Raw genomic sequence first — 23,232 nt, 5'->3', positions numbered from 1 at the left:
TGTCAAAGAATAGGAAAAAATGACCTAGATACATATTCAGCAAGTGTAACTATCTTTTTAAAAAACAACAGGAGAATCAACTAACCAACTATTAAAAATAACTAGAGAACACAAGGTGACCAGAAACAAGATAACAGAAAAAATTCATACTCTTTCAAAAAAAAAAAAAAAAAACTTATAACTTTCCAACATAGTAGCAATATCCACATAAAGGTCATTGTTATGGACTGAATGTTTGTGTTCCCTCAATAATTCACATATTGAAATCCTACCCCCAGTGAGATAGCTTTGGGATGTGGGGCCTTTGGGAATTGATTAGGTCATGAAAGCAGAGGACTCATGAATGAGATTAGTTGCTCTTATAAAAGAATGCCCTGAGGGGATCCCTGGGTGGCTCAGAGGTTTGGCACCTGCCTTTGGCCCAGGGGCGATCCTGGAGTCCCAGGATCGAGTCCCAGGATCAAGTCCCAGGATCGAGTCCCAGGATCGAGTCCCGCATCGGGCCCCAGCATGGAGCCTGGCATGGAGCCTGCGTCTCCCTCTGCCTCTGTCTCTCTGTCTGTCTCTCTCTGTGTCTATCGTGAATAAATAAATAAATCTTAAAAAAAAAAAAAAAAAAAGGAATGCCCTGAAAGCTCTCTCACCTCTCCCTCCATATGAGAACACAATCACACACACAATGCAGACTACTGTGGCTAGGTGTGAACCTCTTTGGGTTTATCTTTCTTGGAGTTCATTGAGTTCTTGAATGTGTAGATTTAATGTTTTCCATCCATTTTGAATAGTTTTTAGCCATTATTTCTCCAAATGTTTTCCCCACCTTCTGTTTCTCCTCTCTTTCTCAATATCATATATATGTTTATATATATATATGTTTATGTATAAAATACCATATTTATATTTATATATAAAATTTTATTTTTTTTAAATTTTAATTTTGTTTTCAGTTGTTTAACGTACAGTGTAATATTAGTTTCAGGTGTACAATATTGTGGTGCAACACTTCCATACATTACCCAGTGCTTATTACAAGTACGCTCCTTAATCCCCACCACATATTTCAGTCATTCCCCACCTCCTCCCACCTGATAACCATGAGTTTGTGTTCTCTAATTAAAGGTTTGTTTCTTGGATTTTCTCTCTTTTTTCCTCTTTTGCTCATTTGTTTCTTAAATTTCACATATGAGTGAAATCATATGGTATTTGTCTTTCTCTGACTGATTTACTTTGCTTAGCATTTACTCTCTTAGCTCCATCCATGTCCTTGGAAATGGCAACAATTTCACCACATCTTCTTTATCCATATGTCAATTAATGGACACTTGGGCTGCTTCCATTATTTTAATGGAAAATAAATGGAAATATAATAATGGAATAATATAATAATGGAAAAAAATATATATATATATAACTTGTATGCTATATTAAAACAAGAGTATGGATATAGCATAAATTATTCAAGCATTCCTTTATTGGTAAAAATTAAATTTCTTCCAGTGCTTTACCATTATAAACAATGTTATAATGAACATATTTATACGTGCCTCATTGAAGGGTGCTTCTCTGAATAGATATTGAAAACTGGGTCATTTAACATTGTAATCACTGCTGCCAAATTGCTCTCCAAAATAGCTGTTTCAGTACTCAAAACCAAAAGTTCTTAAAGGTACACATTTCCTTATACTCTGACAAAATTTTATATTTTCGATTCCTTTTAAAATTTGTTATTAATTTCTGTTTCCCTGATTACTTTTGTGGTTCTGCATCTTTTCATGTTTATTGGTCATTTGTTTTCCCTCATTTACAAATAATTTGTCCATATCCCACTTTTCTGTTGGGCCACTTGTTTTTTTCTTATTGATGTATTGGAGGTTACTTATGTATTCTTTTTTTTTTTAAGGTCTTATTTATTTATTAGAGAGAGAGGGAGAGAGAGCAAATATGTGCATGAGTTGGGGGAGGGGCAGAGAGAGAAGCAGATTCCCCACTGAGCAGGGAGCCAGCCATAGGCTCCATCCCAGGACCCGGAGATTATGACCTGAACTGAAGTTAGATGTTTAATGGACTGAGCCACCCAGGCGCTCATGCATTCTCTTTTGAGTTAAGTTTAGAATTAACTTAACCAGGAACACCTGAGTAGCTCAGTCAGTTGAGTATTAGACTCTTGTTCTTGGCTCAGGTCTTAATCTCAAGGTCGTGAGTTTAGGCCCCCTGTTGGGCTCCATGCTGGGTGTGGAGCCTACTTTAAAAAAAAAATTAATCTGACCAGTTCCTGGATAATTCTTGAGATTTTTATTGATTACCTTGGATTTTCAAGTTAATTAAAAGATTGAAGGAGTTCATGACTAATTATAAGGTACACTACAGTAAGTCTTCAAGGTGAAAGGAAATGCTTACAGACAACAAAAAATGATAAGCACCAGAAATTATAAACTTGTGAGTAAATTAATTTTTTTCTCTTAATTTCTTTAAAGAACATACAGTCCTTTGTTAGATTGTGTAAAATAATAATTATGACACTGTACTGTTGGGTTATAATGTATATAGATGTGATATGTGATAGACAATGAAGGGAGAAGGATTGGAACTGTATTATAAAGTTGCTATGTTTTACCAACATTTAAGTCAGTATTATCCTAGTGTAGATTGTGATCAGTTAATTTTTTTAAAAGCTTTATTTACTTATTTGAGAGAGAGAAAGTGTGTGTTATAAGGAGGGGAGGAGTAGAAGAATATGGAAAGGTAGAGTTTACAGCAGACTCCCCACTAAGCATGGAGCCAGTTGCAGGCTCCAATCCCAAGACACTGACATGACCTAAGCCAAAACCAAGAGTTAGATGCTTAACCAACTGAACCACCCAGTGCCCCATGATCAGTTAATATTTATATTAAATTCCCACAATAACTATTAAGAAATAAAAATGTTAAAAATCAGCAGAAGAATGGGACAGATATACTGAAAAGTATCTAACTTTTCAGTATCTAACTTTACCTAACTGATTCATGGGACACTCTACCAACTGCAGAGCACACATTGTTTTGAAGCACACATGGAATATTACCTCAAATAGATGATATTATAGGCAGGGGTCAATTAGGTAGCCCAAGGGCCAGCCACCTAAATTTTTAAAGCCATTTTTGGGGCACCTGGGTGCCTCAGTGGTTGAGCATCTGCCTTTGACTAGGTCATAATCTTGGGGTCCTAGGATCCAGCCCTATGTTGGGCTCTTCGTTCAGCCAAGAGTCAGCTTGTTTACCTCTCTCTCTCTCTGCCCCTGCCCCTGCTCATGCTCTCTCTCTCTTTTGAATAAATACATGGATCTTTTTTTAAAAAAACACTGAGATTATTTAATCTTAATTAATGGTTTTTCAAAACAGAATTAGATTAGAAATCAACAAAGAAATATGAGAAATCTAAAATATTAAAAAATTTGGAATTACAGGATCCCTGGGTGGCGCAGAGGTTTAGTGCCTGCCTTTGGCCCAGGGCACAATCCTGGAGACCTGGGATCGAATCCCCACGTCGGGCTCCCGGTGCATGGAGCCTGCTTCTCCCTCTGCCTATGTCTCTGCCTCTCTCTCTGTGTGTGTGTGGGACTATCATAAATAAATAAAAATTTTTTAAAAATTTGGAATTATTCGGAAAATAAGCAACATATTTCCAAATAACCCAGGGACCCTTGTGAAGAAATCCCATAGGTAATTTAGAAAATATTTGTAAGGGTAAAAGAAAAAAAAAGAGAGAAGGAAGTAAGCCATAAGTGGTTTAACAATAGAGAACAAACTGAGGGTTAGTGGAGGGAAGTGGATGGGGGATGAGCAAGATGAAGGGTGGGGATTAAGGAGGGCACTTGTGATGAGCACTGAGTGCTGTATATACGTGATGAATCACTGAATTCTACTCCAGAAACCAATATTGTACTGTATGTTAACTAACACAATTTAAATTAAAAAAAGAAAATACTTCTAATAATGAAAACAAAAACACTGTATCAAAATTTATGGAATATAGCTAAATCAACACTTATGGTTAAAGACTGAGTGCTTCTCTTATATGACTGGCAAGGATGTCCACTGTTGCCACGTTTATTTGATACTGTGCTGAAGGTGTTAACCAAAGTAATAAGGCAAGAAAAATAAAGACTGGAAAGGGAATAGTAATACTTGTTTAATTACAGATAATATGATAAGGAATCTACAAATAAAACCTACTAGAATTAATGAATTTTATCACAAAATACAAATTCATTATGCAATTATTAGTCATATTTCTATATACAAGCAATGAACAACCCAAAAGTGAAATTAAGAAATCAGCTTTGTTCTTAATAACAAAATATTCAGCAGTACATGTAGCAAAAGAGTGCAGTGGGATCCCTGGGTGGCGCAGCGGTTTGGCGCCTGCCTTTGGCCCAGGGCGCGATCCTGGAGACCCGGGATCGAATCCCACATCGGGCTCCCGGTGCATGGAGCCTGCTTCTCCCTCTGCCTATGTCTCTGCCTCTCTCTCTCTCTCTCTCTCTCTCTGTGATTATCATAAATAAATGAAAAAAAAAAAAGAAGTGCAGTATATCCAACACCGAAAACTATAAAGCATAGCTAGGAGAAGTTAAAAAACAATCTCAATAAATGGAGAGATATTCCAGTGTTTTTTTTTTTAAGATTTTATTTATTTATTCATGAGAGACACGCACACACACAGAGGCAGAGACATAGGCAGAGAGAGAAGCAGGCTCCATGCAGTGAGCCTGATGCAGGACTCGATCCCAGGACTCCAGGATCATGGCCTGAGCCAAAGGTAGATGCTTAACTGCTGAGCCACCCAGGCGTCCCTATTCCAGTGGTTTAAAACTGGATCATGAGGTGATTGCACAACTCCATAATTTAATTAAAAAACTATCCACCTACAATTGGTGGATTTTATGGAATGTAAATCATACCTCAACAAAGCTAGTTATTTATTTATTTATTTTTAAATATTTTATATGTTTATTCATGAGAGATACACAGAGAGAGGCAGAGACATAGGCACAGAGAGAAACAGGCTCTCTCCTGGGAGCCTGATGTGGGACCTGATCCAGAAACTCCAGCATCACACTCTGAGCCAAAGGCAGACACTCAACTGCTGAGCAAGCCAGGTGTGCCATCAACAAAGCTATTTAAAAAGAAAAAGAGGAATTGAATTCTTTTCTTTTCTTTTTTTTTTTTTTTTTATGATAGTCACACAGAGAGAGAGAAAGGCAGAGACATAGGCAGAGGGAGAAGCAGCCTCCATGCACCGGGAGCCCGACGTGGGATTTGATCCCGGGTCTCCAGGATTACACCCTGGGCCAAAGGCAGGCGCTAAACCGCTGCACCACCCAGGGATCCCAAGGAATTGAGTTCTTAAAATGACCTTTCTGGGTACAGGTGTTAGGATACATTCATGTCAGAAAGCCACATTTTATGCTTGTACTTTTGAAATAAAAGCCAAGTAAATATGAGGGTTTATTGGGGCACCTGGCTGGCTCAGTTGGAAAAGCATCCAACTCTTGATCTACAGGTTGTGGGTTGAAGCCCAAAGCTAGGTGTAGGGATTAGATATAGGGGTTTATTAAAACCAAGATCTTTTTAATTCTTTTAAAGATTTTATTTATTTATTCATGAGAGACAAAGAAAAAGGCAGAGACACAGGCAGAAGGAGGAGAAGCAGGCTCCATGCAAGGAGCCTGATGTGGGACTCGATCCCCGGACCCTAGGATCACACCCTGAGCCAAAGGCAGACGCTCAACCGCTGAGTCACCCAGGCGTCCCAAAACCAAGATCTTTTTAGATTTCTTATTCCATCCTTTAACTCTTAAACTGCCAAATAGTCATCATCATAGATTTCAACCTTCTAAGCTTTCACAAATATTTGTGTCCACAGTTTTAAAAAACTTGAAATGTGTATTCTGTATTTGTTAAAACTATTATGTTTTATATTGTTTACCATCAGAAGGTTGAAGTAGGGCGTGGTGGATAAAAATGAAGTCAAGATGGTATATCTCTGTGAGTTATACTTATTTTACTAATTGGCATGGCAATGGAGGAGTTGTATCGAAGACTTTTCCATTAGTTGGAAGTTGGCAATTAGAGGGTTTCCTACAGCAAGGAACCCTTTCATATTGCTAGTCTTCTCAGTATGAAAAATTCACACATTAGATAGTCCTTCTGTTAAATATCTTTCTCTTAGATAGGGAAGTTCCCTGTGAAGCAGCATCTGTCATGTTAGTTTCATTATACTTGAAAAATGTGAATTAACCTTTTTCTTGCTTTTAGTTCCTTTGGAGAATGAAGTTTATTTATTTTTAAAAAGATTTTTATTTATACATGAGAGACACAGAGAGAGTGGCAGAGACATAGGCCAAGGGAGAAGCAGGCTCCCTCTGGGGAGCCTGATATGGGACTCCATCCCAGGACCCCAGGATCACAACCCCAGCCAAAGGCAGATGCTCAACCACTAAGCCACCCAGGTGCCCTGGGGAATGAAGTGTAATTGATATCTGTGTGTATGATATTAGTCTTTATTTGTTCTTAGAAAAGAAATGATAAAGCAACTTTTGTTTAGTACTTACTGACTGACTGTCCCTGTGTCTTTGAAGTCCACGCATAAAATTTCAGGAAAGATTCCAGTGTAGTCTTCATTTTTTATGCCTGCCGTCTTTGAAACGTCTTTAATATTCCATAGTGTCTCACAGGCTGACAGCAATAGAGTGGTGAATGCCAGCAGGCATATGAGTGACTGCCAGGACCCAACCAAGGTTGTAATTTCTGAACACCGATCTGGACTCTCAGGGCACTTCCACTCCCTGCCACTGCAGCAAGTGATTCTAAGACCCTTGCCCCCACCCCTGTCTTGGACTTGGGATTCCAGGCAACTGAGAGGGATATGTTCCCTGAAGTATCTCCTAGTAGCAAGTGATCAGGTGGACAGATCTTTTATAATATAATTTTTTTTATTTGACAGAGAGAATGAGAGAGAGCACAAGCAAGGGTAGCAGGAGAGGGAGAAGGAGAAGCAGACTCCCCGCAGCGCAGGGATCCCAACGTGGCGCTTGGTGCCAGGACCCCAGGGTCATGACCTAAGCTGAGCTCAATTGACTGAGCCACCCAGACACTCCTAAAAGGAACTTTTTACAAGGAAAAGAGTGGCAACTAGTGCTGTCAGCAGACAAAGGGATCCTTAGATCAGAGATCTTTGCATTAAAAGCAGGAAGGGTTAGAGACGGTTGGTTCAAAACCAGTCATTTTGCAGAAGAGAAAACGGAAACTCAGAGAATTGAAAGCACTTACCTGAGGGAGAGCAGAAACTAACAGTTTCCTACCCAATATCTGTTTCTTCTTATATAGTAACAAGTCCTTGATTTTGTTTAGAGTGGCAGTGTTCCCAGAGTGAAATAATCACCTTCCAAATTTTCCTTGAAGCTAGGGGTGGACATATGACCCAGTTCTCACAAGGGATATGCGAAAGTCATTGAATGGGGTGTGAGGGAAAGCTTTTTAAGAGGAAACATTTGGTTTATATGCCCTTTGTCTCTACTTTCCTCCTTCTTGCTTGTAATGCAGACATGAGATTAGTTCACTGCTAGCACAGGTTTTTATCATGTGCCAGAATCCACTGTGGGCAGGAAGCACTTTCACTTTTAGAGCAGAACCTCTTTCTGGTAGTGTGTCGGGTATTGCTACTATTAGGAAAGAATCCATTCATAAATGCTACTGGCCTTATTTCAGTTCTCCAAGTTTCTTAGAAGCAAAGAGCACACAGGAAGTTCTACAGAACCTGAAAAGGACAAGATGCTTCCAAGCAAGGAGTAACATGATTGTGTCTTACCTCTTCCTGAGCCCCAATCATGAATACCCAGCACCTTACCTTTTGCTGCTTTGCTCTGAGGCTGACACCATCAGCTCATAGAGGAGAAGTAGCAATGTCGTGGCAGATGAACAGTCAAGGAACAACATAATTGGAGCTTTAAGGAGAGGTGCCTGGGGGGGGCGGGCACAGTGGATGGATCATCTCGAGACACACCACCCTGCCCACTGATGCCGTGCCCAGCCCAGGACCCTGCCAACTCGCTGAAGGCAAGTGACTTCATTCTTGTAGTAAATCTCCTATTCGTGGCTAATCCAATTATCAATGGCAGATTTTGTTTGTTTTGGGGGAAAAACTCAAGCCCTTATCACTTTCCTCCTTTTCAAGAAAGCTAAGAGAGCCTACAGCAGAGCAATAGACTAGGGCAGACTTGTTAAGCCAAGTTTTCTTTTCAAGGGAAGCACAGATTGTCAGGTATGAATGAAGCAGGGAGGCAGGCCTCCGACAGGCCATTTCAGCTGCAGCCTCCTAGGGGAGCTGCTATTGTAGAAAGAAGCCTAAAATGTGAGCGACATGCCCTGAATGTTTAAATCAATTAATGAAACGATAGTTGGAGAAGTGAGTTAGTCGTAACTAAGGGTGACAGGATCTGTGCAGGAACCTTGCTGGCAGAAATGGTGCTATGTTCTTTGTTTTTTTTTAATTAAGGGAAAGTTGAGTATCTGGAAGATATAGAGATACAATCGCCCTTACACACTTAGAGTGTTTAAAATACAATCCTTGTATTCTCATCTCAGAAGCGCTGGGCTTGGGCTTTGTTACCTATTGGATTTCAGGAAGGCTGACTTGAGATGCGGCGTTGCCATTTCCTGGGCCCTCGCATCTTTTTTTTTTTTTTTTTTCCGGCGCTGGCAGCCAGATCCTTTGTTGTTGCCTGCTCTGCCTTCAGTCTCCCTGGCCTCGCACCTCCAGACAGTGTGATTGGGTTTTGTTGTCTTTTTTCTTTCTGGTCCTCGCGCCGGGAGCTCCGGGCGGCCGCCCGCCTGCCCTGGGCAGAGGGACCGCCTTAACCACCCCCGGGGGCCCGGGGGCCCGGCTGCCCGGCTGCCCGGCTGGGGTGGGGCGTCCGGGCTGGGGCCGCGCCGCGCCGCGAGCGGACCTGCTTTTGTGTCGCTGTTTGTCTCCGCCGCCGCGCGACCCCGGGGAGGGGGACGGCGCGGGCCGCGACCCCCGAGGAGGCGGGGCCGGGCGCCTGGCTCCGCCTGGTGTGCATTTCTCGGCCGCCGCCGCCCGGCTGCGTCCCGCCCGCCGCCCTGCCCTCCCGCGGCACCCGGAGCCCAGGGCGCTCAGTGGCCTCCGTCCCGTCCCACCCAGCCGCGCTCTGGGCTCTCCCCGCGCGCTTGCTCACTTTCCCCAGTTAACCGCAGGCGGGAGCGGCGCTTGGCAAAACTCGGAATAAAGGAGAGAAGGGGGGGGGGGGGCGGAGAAAAATCGGATGCGCCGGCCTGGTCCTCCAGTTTGTGAGGGGTCGTAACCATGTCTGAGTCGGAGGAGATGAGCGAGTTTGGCTACATCATGGAATTGCTAGCCAGAGGCAAGGTAAGTGCTGGGGCGCGCGGTGCCGCGGCCTGGGTCCCCACCCCGGGCGCAACCCGACCTGTGGCTGCGGGCGCCCCCGCCCCTTTCCGGCGCCCGCGGAGGGCGAGGGCGTCCAGCAGCTGCAGAACGCAGAGTAGCCGCCTTTTCTTTATCGCGCGGCATCCCCGAGACGAGCCAAGGGGACTCGGCCGGCTGGGCGACTGCGGGGGCTCCTGGGAGGGCGAGGGGCGAGAGCTCGGCCCCCGGGGTGGACGGGAGGGCGGGGGCGTTGGCCGGGGGCAGTCCTCGACGCCCCCAGAGCTGCCCAAGCGCGGTGACTTGGAGCGGGTGACCTCGGGCGTGCAGGCGCGGAGCCCGCAGAGGGGCTCGGAGCAGCGAGTGGACAGTCGGGAGGCGGGGTCGGGTTCAGCGCGCGGTGACCGAATAGCGGGTAAATAGCGAACAGAACCCCAGGCGGCTGGCCTCGGCGTCTTCAGCCCTCCTTCCAGGTCCCTGGCCACTGCCCGAGGCCGAGCTCAGTGCCAGCAGCCTGCCTTTGGAGGGGAGGGGGATGCCAAGGAGCGGAATTTCAGCTCGGCACCTGTCGGGGAGCCAGTTCGAAACCCGGGCGGGCGCCGTCGGTGGCGCCTCGCGACCACGCCCTCGGCCGGCCCGGGTGGCGCCCACCCTGGCAGAAAGGCTGGCGGGAGGCTGGCCTCCGCGCCTTGTCCGAGAAAATGCCCAGGGAGGCCCCTGAGGTTTGCCGACGGGAGGTGTCGGGAAATGCAAAGGCTGCACCGGGCGCGCCCAGCCGGGACTCGCAGCGGGCGAAAAAGCGAGAAACGGCGTCTGCCTTTGCTCTGTGCACCTGGATTTGCGAGATAGTGCTGGCAAGGGGGAAAAGGACGTCCTGCGCACGGTCATCAGAAAGAAGGATGATTCTGCAGCCCTGCTGTGATCACCTGGAACTTCACGAACTCCGACTCCGCTAGGTCGGCGGAGCCTCAGGGCGGGCGGTCCCGCGGCCCCCGGAGCTGGGGAGCCCGTTAAAGCCCTCGCAGATTGCAGTGGCCCCGGCGCGCCGTGCGCCTCCTGGAATCCTATCACGGGATACACGCAGCAGAAATAGACTGCTTATTACCGTTTCGAAGACGGGGGCTGTGCCCCGGACCACAGCGGCCGTCTACACCCCGGGACCAGAAGTACACGTGGAGGACCCGCTTTCAACACTTTTCTTCCTACCCTGGGCTTCAGCCTGCATCTGGAGGGGCCTATCGCACAGGCGTGGGGGACACCTGGGCCACCACATCCAAGCTCCTTGTCGTTGGAAGCTGTTTCCCATTGGCCACCCCCTGGGCCTAGGGCGAGGGCCACAGCCGGCTCCACCCTCTGCAGAACCGACCCTCGGGGAAAGAGGAAGGCCAGAGAAAGCGCTGGCTCAGAGGAAGAAAGAGACTTGGAGCCAGAGGGTCAGAACCTGGCCTTCTAAAGCGAGCAGCAGGACCCTGGCTGTCCTGGAACTGGGGGGTGAGGTGGGGGAGGGGAGGATGGGGCGGGGAGAGGATGCCTTTTGTTGATTACAAAATAAATGGACCTTTCTCGATAGGACCAGGAATGGGGTGACTGAGAGGTGTTAGTCTTCAAAATCAGTCATAATTGCATTAGTTGGCTAATAGTTTCCTTCGGTACAGGCAAAATTTGAAATTCTGAGAGAAGGGTTCTGGGGTGGGACCCAGGGATCTGCATGTTGACAGCGCAGCTGATTATGAAGCAGACAGATGTTCAGTGTTCAGTGTTCCCATAAACACTAAGTGGGCAACTCGGGGGCAGAGCCATTAGTTGAACTCTTAAAACATGATAAAATCAGGTAAACAAAAACAAACACAAACCTTTCAGAATTACCAATGTGTTCACAATATGCTTACTGTAGTGAAAAACCAAAGCCAAAATAACCTGGCTTCCTCCACGGAATTTCTCTGCCTCACTCAATAGGCCCTCACTGGCTCAGACACTGGGTAGACCCTCTACCAGGCTTCAGCGATGTACCTGCCGCTGACACCCGAGCCTTCTCAGCTGCCTTCCAAAGTTAGGGAGGGAGGCAGGCGTTCCTGTGAAATCCCTGAGGTTGGAGAGCAGGCTCTCACTGTAAGAACGTAGTTCCTCCCTATGCCTTTAAAAAAAAAAAAAGATTTTATTTATTCATGAGACACACAGAAAGAGAGGCAGAGACGTAGGCAGAGGGAGAAGTCCCTGCCGGGAGCCGGATTCGGGATTCGATCTCAGGACCCTGGGATCACACCTCGGGTGGAAGGCAGATGCTCAACCAATGAGGCACCCGGGGGTCCCTCCCTCTGCCTTTTTTGATGGGTCCCCTCCAGGGATGTGGAGTAGCCTCTGAACTATTTCCGCTGGAGCTTATTCCCCGCCCACTCTCCTCATACCTCCGCCCCCAGTCCTTTTAAAACCCTCCTTCTGTGTGTGATTGTATAGGATTTGAACACGGAATACCTCTCGGAGTATTAGCCATGGAGTAGCAGAATTTTAAGACTGACTGGCTTTATTCTGCGTTGGGAAGTTAGGTTCCACCGTGTAGTTCAGGTTTTAATGTGAAGGATAATATGAAATAGTTGCATATAGCCACGCCCCCTGAGTTAAATCAGCACAGAATCCCATAATCTTCCTGCCTCCTCCTCTCCTGTCCACTCTTCTATCCTCCTCTGCCGTCTCCTTCCCTCCCATTCCTTCTCTTCCTTTCCTTAGAAGTGGAGACCTGATGGGCTTGCCATCATCCTAATTTCTTTCACTTTTCTCTGATAGCTTTAAAACTTGACAAAATTAACACGTGCTTTCTGAGTAAAAGCCAGGTACAGAAAAGTTGTATGGAGGAAAAAATGGAATTTCACTCCCACCTGTAAAACACTGCCTTCCCCAGTGACAGCAGTGTCTTATGTGTCTATTTCAAATTAAATTACCTTATTGTGTGTTCTCTGAATAAGGGGGATGCTGAGCCTTTCATCTTTAGGGTAACCTAAAACCCACATGACAAACTTGATCAACATCCTTGATCAGCTTATTTTACTCCATTTTAATGATGACTTTAATATTTAAAGTTCCCGGAGATCTCTACCATAGTGGTCTTTCTGCTCATCAAACAGTACTCTGTGAGTGTAGTTAACGCCTATGATAATTCTCAAGAGGTTTAAAAATCAACATAAATGGACTTCCTCGTATTCACTATCAGAGAAATTTGTACCATTTCTCAAAGTTACTTTTTTCTTTTGTAGCTCCTCTTTTTATACAAAAAGAGACCTTTCCAAATCTGTGATCAATATCTCGGATCATCCAAAACAATGTTATTAAACTTTTGGGCTCTAGAAGGACTTGGCTGATAATTTTATTTTTTTTTATCATCTTCATTCACCTTTTCCCTTCACACCACCACACACTCTGGAACCATAGAATGAAGGTTTGATGACAGGGAATATAAAAGAATTTAAATTTAGCAGACTTCTTAATATTTAGACAATTTAACATATTTATATTTATGCATTAAGCGCCAGAAAGTACTTCCTGCGAAAAATTTCCATAGTTCAGTAGTTACTGTTCAGACACCTCCAAGGAGTGCAATAGTTTGAGCAAAATACTAGAAGCTTTGGAAAGCTTACATTTAACTTTGGTAGAGAAACAGGTAGTGATTCCATTATCTGGTGAATTACTTTTAACTTTGAAAGTCTCTGAGGCATAAAAAGTTGAACTTTCACAAACACAAAATTTACTGTAAAACAAGAAGATACTTGTACTCTGAAAGAATTAGGTTTAGAAGATCCTCCAATCTAGACTAATGGAAAGTCTTAAACATCTCCTGGGACAGAAACAAAAATACTACCAAATGATCTGTTTCAGAGGGCTCAATAGGTAGTTGCTCACATAACTGAAATCTAAACTGAGTGATAATACTACGGTTGGGTCCACTGCAAAGTATTCTTTAAAATTTTTTTATATCTCAGGACTGGGTGAAATGTGTGCGTGGTGGTGGGGGGTAGGAAGGGCAAACAGAGGATTTAGACTTTAGCAATATCATTTGAAACTAGCTAATTTCATAAATATAATTTTCCTCTGATTTTTTTTACCATATTCAAAAGATAATTTGAAAAAAAAGAGTATCTTAAACTACTTAGTTGAGTAATGCTTAAATCATATTTTTTATGCAACTGTAAATTATGTGTTGTATATTCACCTGTGGGCAGTGCAAATAGGGATGCTGGAGGGAGACCCAAGTTTGAATCTCAAGGCTCTTTGATATCTAGTCATGTGACCTTGAGGGTATTACTTAATCTCAGTGTCACATGGTCCCTCTGAAGGGAATCATACCTATTCACAGGGTTATTGCCAGAATTAAATGAATATTTTATGCAAAGTTCCTCACACTGTTATTGGCACATTGTAGTAGGCCCTGAATAAATGAAAGTTATTACATCTAGCTTCTATGACATCAGTGTTGGGTTTTGAGACACCTTTATCCAAACTGTGATTATCAACAAGTGGACATAGGGAGTTGCCAGATAAAATAGAGAACATAGAATTACATTTGAATTTCAGATAACAAATTGTTTTTAAGATTTTATTTATTTATGTTACAGAGAGTTGCAAAAACAGGGGGAGCGACAGGCAGAGGGAAAGGGAGAAGCAGAGTCCTCGCTGAGCCGGGAGCCTTATATGGGGCTCCATCCCGGGACCCTGAGATCATGAGCTGAGCCAAAGGCAGATGCCCAATCAACTGAGCCATCGAGGCACCCCTAAATAATCGTTTTAATATAAGTAGGTCCCTTGCAATATATGGGGCATACTTACTTTTTTAATATATAATTTTATTTTATTTAAATTCAATTAGTTAACATATGGTGTATTATTAGTTTCAGAGATAGAGTCTAGTGATTCATCAGTCTTATGTAAAACCCAGTGCTCATTCCATCACATACCCTCCTTAATGCCCATTATCCAGTTGCCCCATCCCCTCACCCTCCTCCCCTCCAGTGACCTTCAGTTTGTTTCCTATAGTTCAGAGTCTCTTATGGTTTGTCTCCCTCTTTGTTTTTATCTTATTTTTCCTTCCCTTCCCTTATGTTCATCTGTTTTGTTTCTTAAATTCCACATAGGAGTGAAATCATATAATTGTCTTTCTCTGATCGAGTTATTTCTCTTATCCTAATACCCTCTGTCCATGTTGTTGCAAATGGTAAGATTTCATTTTTTGATGGCTGAGTAATATTCCATTGCATACTTATGCCACATCTTCTTTATCCATTCATCTGTCAATGGATATCTGGGCTCTTTCCATAGTTTGGCTGTTGTAGACATTGCTGCTATAAACATTGGGGTGCAGGTGTGGGGCATACATATACTAAAAAACTCATTATCTGAAATTCAAACTTATCTGGGTGCCTTGTGCTTTTGCTAAATCTAGCAACCCCAAGTGTGGGAATGACACGTAGTCAAAGGGGACCTGCTGACAACCTCTAAATATTGCCAATGTGGTTCACCACATGTTGGTCAAGGGACCCCATTTCCCACCAGTGATGCAGCCAGTACACTCCTACCATTAATGAAAAAATGTCTGCCAGAGCAGCACTGTGTTCTTATCATCAAATTTCAAATTATTGGTGGTGCTACTGTTTAGTAAGTAAATGTCTCTTGGATTTTCTCTTAAACAAACAGAAGCTTAAATGGCTGGGAAGATAAGGCTTACAAGACATCAAACATTCATGTATGAAATGAGAGTATGTAATCGTGTTAAACTGAGTGGACAGACTAGGTGCCAAAGGAGTTCAGAGTCAGGGTTGCTGATCAATGAAAATGAGACCAATGAGGGAGGAGGCTGTAGATCTGCAGCTTGAAAGATAAGTAGGACTTGGCTAGGCACTGGACATCTGAACTTCCGGCCTTGCTGGACTCCTCTTCCCTGAGGTTGTTCTCATTGAGCACTTTATGACAAGTAAGCTTGGCCCGCCAGAGACTTGGGTCAATAATTGATAATTATCATTCACCTCTAATTTCCCGATGCCCAGCAGTGTAGACAGCACATGTGTTAATCTGTGGGAACCCCTGTGATTTACTTCCTCGCCTGCTATCTTGTTCCCCCAAAGTCCAGGGGCTCTCTTAATTTTTTACCCAAGTTGTCTGATGACTAAGATTCCCCAACTGAGCGTGGGGAAGCAAAGTATAGGTATATGTGGCCATATTGCCCTGTTGAGACTCCTTGTCGAAGACTTGCTAACAGATTGGTAGAACCTCAGACCTGGCTGTTGAACCTCAGACCAAACAGATGAAGGGCCGGTGACGTGGCACAGCACTGACCAAATACCCACGGGGGTTGTTCGCAGTGGACTCTGTCAGGAACTTAATATCTTGTGGGGTATTGGGAGTCAGTATGGAAAGAGACCAGGTCAATTTAGTGAGTAGTGGATAGCCCGAAAGGTAACAGGTTTAGATTTTAAATGTCAGATAATGAACCTACCGAGCGTCTCCTTTACCAAACCTGAATGGTGGTGGTGGTGATGGTGGTGTGTACTGTTGGGGGAGTGGTGGTTGTTGGCAGTTGACGTAGGGGGGGAATTGACAGCATCCTTCCCTGACCTTTTGGGCCTGATGAAATAGATGCGAGACAGCTCATGCATCTGTGACCGCAGAGCAATTAAGCAACACAGCATGAGATAGTGTAGGCAAGTGTGCTGAAGGTCTCCGGACCTGCGGACCTGCTGGGGGTGGCGATAGGTATGGAGCAGGCTTCCTGGTGTTGAACTTTGACCATATTTCAAAAGCAAGTCTTGGTATAGGAGGTGCTAAGATACTGTAAATTGGGAAGGGATAGCTACCAAGGGATAGCATGGGCAATGCAAATTGGGAGAATAAGGATTCAAAAAACAAAACAATACAGATGGCTCATGTCATTCCCACTTAAAAGCCTTCAGAAGCTTCCTGAAGTCTACAGAAAAGAAGCATGGCATTCCAGGCCCTCTGTACTACATAGGCTCATTTTGTATTATTGAAAGTTCACCACTCCTCCTGTCACGTTGGCACCCCAACACACAAACGTTCAAATACATTCATTCGTGTGCACATGTATCCCTCCCTGGTATAGTCCCACACTAAGCTCCTTGTAGTCTAGGACTGCAGCTTACTCTGCCACTGTCACAAACAGAGCTGTAAGGACAGTGATACCCGTAAAGTCATCTGTAAATATGGAAAGTCATCTGTAAATATCTACTTGATAGGCTGTTGTAATCTAGGCACGGGGGGCGGGGGTGTGGAGGCTCAGGGTGGGCAGGGGAATTATCTGTAAGGATGAGAAAGGATGGGATCTGAGAAGAAACAAGAGGATTTGAAGGCTGACCAGAGGTAGAGATGAAGGAGAGAGGAGGGTTATATCAACAACAACAGGCTCAAACCCACAGGATTTTAACTTGAGGAACTGGGAAGGGTCTTGGTATCTTTGATAACTGGGAAGCTGGTATGTGTGCATGTTGAGAGAAATGGGTGAGATGACCCAAAACCTGGTAACCAAAGGGGGGACGGGGTAGAAAGGATTAGAAATTGGCAGAACAGGGACGCCCGGATGGCTCAGCGGTTGGGCATCTGCCTTCAGCCCGGGCGTGATCCTGGAGTCCTGGGATGGAGTCCCACATCAGGCTCCCTGTATGGAGCCTGCTTCTCCCTCTGCTTGTGTCTCTGCCTCTGTGTCTCATGAATAAATAAAATCTTAAAAAAAAATGGACAGAACGGTTTAGAATGCTGGTATATGTATTTTGCTATCTTCCTATCAATATACCCTTCACCACCTTTTGCTTTTAAAATGTATGGGTTAATAGTTTAAGTGAATACAGATGAAAACTTTTATGAATTATGTAAATTGCATCAGAGAGTTTCTAGAAGTAAAATGTGCACATAGCATAAAGTGCAAACAGTGCAAAATACAGTGTGACTGAAGAAGTGTTTCCCACACTTGATTGCATCCCCTTCTCCACAATTCTGTTGCTATTTCTTGTGCTTTATTTCAGACTTATTATTTGCCTATATAAGCTTGTATGCCTCTCTCTCTCTCTCTTTCTTTTTCTCTCTCTCTTTTAGCCAAAGTGGCAACATACAGAATCCATATGGCTTTTTATTTTTTCAACACAAGGTTTTGGAAATCCTTACTCATCAGTACATTCATTTGAACTGCTGCACAGTATTCTATGGTATGGTTGTACATCATGGATGACAGTTTCTATAAATAAGGTCCCAACAAGATCTTTGTACAGGTTTTTGGGCACACATATAAGTCTTTCAGTAGGGAAATTCTTAGAAGTGGAATTGCTTAGTCAAAGGTATGCACATTTAAGATTTTTGATAGGATTTGCAAAATTTCCCTTCCAATAAGCTGTACCCATCTACAGTGTCACAAAAAAGCTTGAATGTGCTTAGTCCCCTACATTCTTGTCAAGTGTGTTAAGATAATTTTTGAACCTTGAGAATCAGGTGGAAAAGGCTATCTCATCAAAGTCTAATTTGCATAACGGAAGGAGGGCCTTCAAATTTATTTTCAGCCAAATATTGTCTGTACAAGTCTAATCTTTAGCTCATGTATAATGAAGCCTTCTAATCTCTTTTACTAGGTTAACTCGTTAGTTTTTCACCAAAGCGCTATTCAGGTGGGCTGATGTGAGATCACAACCTTGGGGGAATAATTTAACCCACAGACCAGTATTAAAAACAAACACTGATCTGTCGTGCTTTTTAAGGGCTGCATCTTTTAAAAACTATATGGGGAGCATGGTGTGGCCCATGATACAGGTAACCGAATTACGGAGGCACTGGTTATTCTCATTCCCCTCCAGAGGAGGATGTTTCGGAATCTGGGGGAAGGAAGCAGCCTCAACTCCAGCCGGTGGGGCCCCAGAGCAGGCATTCATCCGGAGAGCAGTCCGGTCGTTGCTGGGCAGGGGCCCATCCTCCCCACACCTCAGCTGTAAACAGACCGTGCCCTTCACGACATCATTTAAATCGTCGGGCTGGCGAAGAGGCTGCACCGCTGCTGACCGTGCTACGACGGGGGGGGCCGTAGAACTTTTCACAGCGACGGACGTCTCCCAAATAGAGAGTACAAGCAGGAAGCTTTCCAAAGCCTCGGCGGGATTCCTCTGCTGCAGCCGAGGTCCCTTCACCCAGCTGTCCAGGGCTCCCGTTTCCCCTGTTCTCTACGCACGGGTGGACTCAGCCAGCCGGGAAGGCAGTGGCGGGACCAGTAATGCGGCTTTCCAAGCACCGCAGGTCAGCCGTTTCCCGCGGGCGGGGAGAGGAGACGGAGGAGCGGCGCCCGGGAGCCCCGGCAGGTGGAGGTCGCGCTGGTCCCCGGGGGGCACCGCAGGCCGGCGGCCCCCGCCCCGCGCCACCTGGCGGGAGCCTGTCGTGCGACAGCGCCGCGCCCCGGGGTGTGCGAGCAGCAGCGGGGTGCGGGCGGCTGGGGACCGGCGAGAGACGCCAAGTTCGCCCGACGAGCCGGGCCGGAAGAGGCGGGCGAAGAACCGGGCGGAGGTGGACCGGGAGCCGCTCGGGGAAGCCCCGGCCCGGGTCTCCCTGCGGTCCTGCGGTCCCCCCGCCCCGCCCCGCCCCGGCCCGGCCCGCGCCCGCGCCCGCGCCCGCCCCCGCCGGCCGTCCAGCGTCCGAAGACCCGGCATCGCGGTGACGGCTCGCCCAGGCGCGGGGAAAACGAGGTGAAGGGCGGAGGGGCCGCGCCGGGCCAGCAGCCAGGGCCGCAGTCGCCGCAGCCCCGCCGAGCGCTCCACCCCGGCCCCGCCCCGGCCCCGCCCTCCGCCCTCCGCCTCCCCAGCCCCCAGCCCCTCGCTTCCGCCCCCTCCGAGGCTTCCCACCGCGGCGGGGAGGCGACCGCGGCCGCCCGGGAGGGGGCGAGCGGCGGAGGGGGCGGGGCCCGGGCGGCAGACCCAGCGCGCGCCGCGCCCCCGCCCGCGCCCCCGCCGCGCCCCCGCCGCGCCCCCGCCGCGCCCCGCCCCCTTTGTGCGGTGGGCGCTGTTGCCCGGGCGACGGCCCGGCCCCGCCCCGCGCCGCCCCGCCCCGCCCCGCCCCTCCGCGGCGTCGGCGCCCGGTCTCCGCGCGGCCGCCCGCCCTCCCGCCCGCCGCAGTCCGCAGGAGCCGCCGCCGCAGCCGGCCGCGGGGCGGGATTCCGGGGCCGTCGCAGGGCGCGCCGCTCGGCTCTCGGTGCCTGTGCTTCCCCCGCCCCGCTCCCAGCCGCGTCGGTCCGCTGGCCGGTCCGGCTGACCCGCTGGCCTCCGGCTCCGAGCCCAGGCTCCGCGACCGCGGGGACCCGCCCACCAGACCCTGCCCGGGCCGCCCGCCTGCCGGCTCGGACCGCGCGGTTGATGACACCCGGCACGAGGCTACCATGGAAGGGGATGGTTCCGACTCGCTGGTGAGTGGGCGACCGCGGCCGCCGCCCCGCGCCCCCGGGCGGCTCCCCGGGGCCCCTGCTCGCGCGCCGTCCACCCCCTCCGCCGCGAGCCGCGGGAGCCTCTCCTCCCCGGGAGCGAGGGCAGGCGGCGGGCGGCGGCCGCGCTTCCTCTCCGCCTTCCGCGCCCGGGGTTCCGCAGTCCGGGGCGCCGCCTGCCTGCCCCGCCGGGGCTCGGAGCCCGGGGCCCGGGGCGCCGGGGCCTGCCGGGGGCGCCGACCGGGTGCGGCGCTCGCCCACCTGAGCACCTCGGGGAGTCCGGGCGGGGCGCCCTAACCCGGGCCAGGCCGAAGAGTCGACTGGCCCCGGGAGTCGGGGGCCGGGCGCGGCCCTTTGTCCCGGGCGTCGTGGGGCCGGACCCCGCTCGGACCCCGCTCGGACCCCGCGGGCGCTCCCCAGCCGCCCGCCCGCTCCGCGAGCACAGGCCCCTCCCCGGCTGCCGGCCGGGCGCGCGGGAGGCGGGGTGGCCCTGGCAGCTGTCGGGGCGCAAGTGTTTTGTTCGAAAGGCTCGGATCTGCCCTTCTTTCCAACCTGTTAGTTCTCGTCGAACCCTGCTGATCCTCAGCTCAATTGCGGGAGCCGCCGCATCCCATTTCTCGTAATCAAGTTGTTGCTGCCCTCGGTGGATCTAAAATGAGAGCTCATTTTTCTTTTGGGGAAGGATTACTTTATGTCTGCCGTGATTAAGAAGCTTATGTACCGCTTTTTGTACAAGGAAGTTGGAAGTGATCTGAGATCTTCCACCAGGAGGTAAACCTTTTACCAGATGGGAATGTGTTGTGGACCTTCATTCAGAACAGTATTTTCTTTTGGACCTATCTTGGACCTTCAGAGCAGTATTTTCCTTCGAATTGAGGTGTCAGATTCTTTGTGAAATGAGCTAGGATGCGAATATTCTATTTTCTTTGCTGTGAATTGTGAAGTGTGGCACTCTCCCAAATTTAATAAAATCGTGACATGATGTGGGCTTCTATGAAATATTTATTGAATGATGCAGCAAGAAACGCTTCAAAGACCATGGGCAGTGATAAAGCCGGTTGGATGTAGTGCTTCTGTCAGGGATTATTAAAGCACTTAAAGGTCGCTTTAGGGGGAATAGAAGAACATACATTTTCATTTAGTGGAAATGAGTAAATTGATTCGATTCTCATTTTCTTTGGATCTCCAGTAATCGAAATGATTGTACATGGGTTAGGAGCACTTTAAAATTGAACTGTAAAACTGCAGGGGTGCTGAATATAGATTCATAGCACCTGCAGTTTGGGGGGCTGCATATGGGAAGGATGGGAAAATGAGCATGAGGTCATCAAACCTTTTTGGTTGTGATAAGAGACTGAGTGTTTCTCATGGAAAATAATGCAAGCCTGTAGTATTGAGAGCACTTATAATGGTGCTTTCTAGTCCTCTCCACCCTTTCAATATTCATAAAGTGCTTTTAAGATAACCACTTTGATAGGCAGCAGAACCTCAAGCTTTTCAGCAACATTACAGTTGCAGCATGTGAAAATTGGCCACATTTAATGTAGACAATTGCTGATGATTCAGCTTGTAAAGAGATTTCAAGGAGGCTTCCATGAACATACTGGCTAACCCAGTTTTCGCCAGCTCTCTTTTGCCACAGAGTTAGTGTGCTCAGTAGGAGCAGTCTCATTCTTAGTGGGCTGTATTCTTAACTTTTACTGAAGTCATCTACTTTAAGGGTTTTTCAGATGTCCTAAATCAGTGAATTCATGATGATTTGAATAACTTCATGATTGGTGAAATATGGCCTCCTCATATTTGGGGCTGATATTGCTCAGACTTCAGTTTTTTCCATTTCTGCGTCCCTTCAGTTCTAGGCTGTGGGTGGTGAGGGGGGCTGATGGTACAGAATTTCATTGCCAGAAAGCAACCTCAGATTATAAACCGTGTCTTGATTCCCTTTGGCAAGGCAAACACATGTAACTGACACGAGAGGCATAAACATGGTAATACGTTCACTCACCGAGGGCTTTTGATTCTGATTTTTCTCCAGGTTACCATTAAGAATATCGAAAGAGAGCTCATTTGCCCAGCATGCAAGGAGCTGTTTACCCACCCACTGATTCTCCCTTGTCAACACAGTATCTGTCATAAGTGTGTAAAAGAACTCTTACTGACACTTGATGATTCATTCATTGACGTGGGATCAGACAACTCCAATCAGAGCAGTCCTCGACTTCGGCTCCCGTCCCCGAGCATGGACAAAATTGACAGACTTAGCAGACCAGGTATGTGGCCAAAGCCTGGGGCCTGGGAGTCTCAGCGATATTTGTGGAAGGGACATTGTTTTTGCCATTTTGCGGGTTGATCTTTCCAGGTGAATAAATTGAAACTAGTTGTAAAGGAGCCCTTCCCTTCAGAAGTTCAGAAGTGAACTTCTCCTGTCTCTGGGATACACTTAAAGTTGAATACTGAACCCCAGCTTTGTGTTAGAGCTCTTAATAATGGTCTGTATTTTGGGGTGTGTTCTGACCCAAGGGGTCCTCTAGATTAGATGAGGGATGAAACAATGGATCGCGGAAGTACTCAGTAGGGAATCCTCTGTCTATAGTAATATGGAAATAAATGTGACAAATTAAGGGATAAGATTCCATAATGACTGTTCCCAAAAGGCTTTTTAGATAGATTAATTTGGTGTCATTTTGTTCTACCTGAGGACTTTATCTTCTTCAGCCATTTTAAATCCATTTTTTGAAATCAGGATTTTTGAATATCAACTAACTAGTGGTGGAATTCTGTAGTAATGATAGAAGTCCATCATAATTGTTACCTGTTGGGATAGTGTTAACTCTCTTTCTTCTGGACCTCCATTGCAGAATTAAAGTAGATCAAAACTAATTTGAAATCCCAGGAATAGGGCCACTGGGCATTTCAGGGCCAAAATCAGCAGTGAGGTCCAAGAGGAGGCCGAGATTTGAGTACCAGAATCTCAGCGTCAGGTTAGGTACTCGCATCATTTGGAGGAGGAGAGTATGTGAGTAGCTCTAAACACCAAACTTCACTGCCTCAGTTCTATCCGGTTTTGGTTTGGAGCTTTTAAGTTTGATCTTTTAGGACCCTCTGTTTATTTCTTCCCCCTATAGTATAGGAATAATTTTTTAATCTTTAATATAAAAAAAAAAAACTTTGTAGAAGAGAATTTCCTTTTCCTCATTTGCATTTAGTGAATGCTGTCTTTTTTGGTCCACACTGTGATCTGGTGGTATCTTGTAGGGCAATGTATGTGTCTTAGTGCTTCATCAGACAGTGGATAAGAGTGGATTTTTTCTTTTTAAGATTTTACTTATTTATTCACGAGAGACACAGA

At 46.8% G+C, this 23,232-nt stretch overlaps 1 protein-coding gene across 4 annotated transcripts in view; it reads left to right on the top strand.

Annotated features, from left to right (window-relative positions):
* Nucleotides 1-9,160: 9,160 nt before the first annotated feature.
* TRIM36 (tripartite motif containing 36) overlaps nucleotides 9,161-23,232 on the top strand; it is a 44,715-nt gene continuing 30,643 nt past the window's right edge. The window contains exons 1-2 of one of the 4 annotated variants that reach the window (XM_038551832.1): nucleotides 9,161-9,427; nucleotides 11,438-11,563. In XM_038551832.1, coding sequence (XP_038407760.1) covers nucleotides 9,365-9,427; nucleotides 11,438-11,563 — 189 coding nt within the window. In that variant the 5' untranslated portion in view covers nucleotides 9,161-9,364. Of the gene's footprint in view, nucleotides 9,428-11,437; nucleotides 11,564-19,636; nucleotides 19,869-20,485; nucleotides 20,655-21,918; nucleotides 22,154-23,232 lie in introns of those variants that run through there. The other 3 variants (XM_038551829.1, XM_038551830.1, XM_038551831.1) reach the window with 3 other exon arrangements.

Source organism: Canis lupus, chromosome 11 (genome assembly GCF_011100685.1).
Source record: "Canis lupus familiaris isolate Mischka breed German Shepherd chromosome 11, alternate assembly UU_Cfam_GSD_1.0, whole genome shotgun sequence".
NCBI classification, from domain to species: Eukaryota; Metazoa; Chordata; class Mammalia; order Carnivora; family Canidae; genus Canis; species Canis lupus.
The sequence above is the reverse complement of the archived record's forward strand: the minus strand, read 5'-3'. Positions and strand labels throughout refer to the sequence as shown.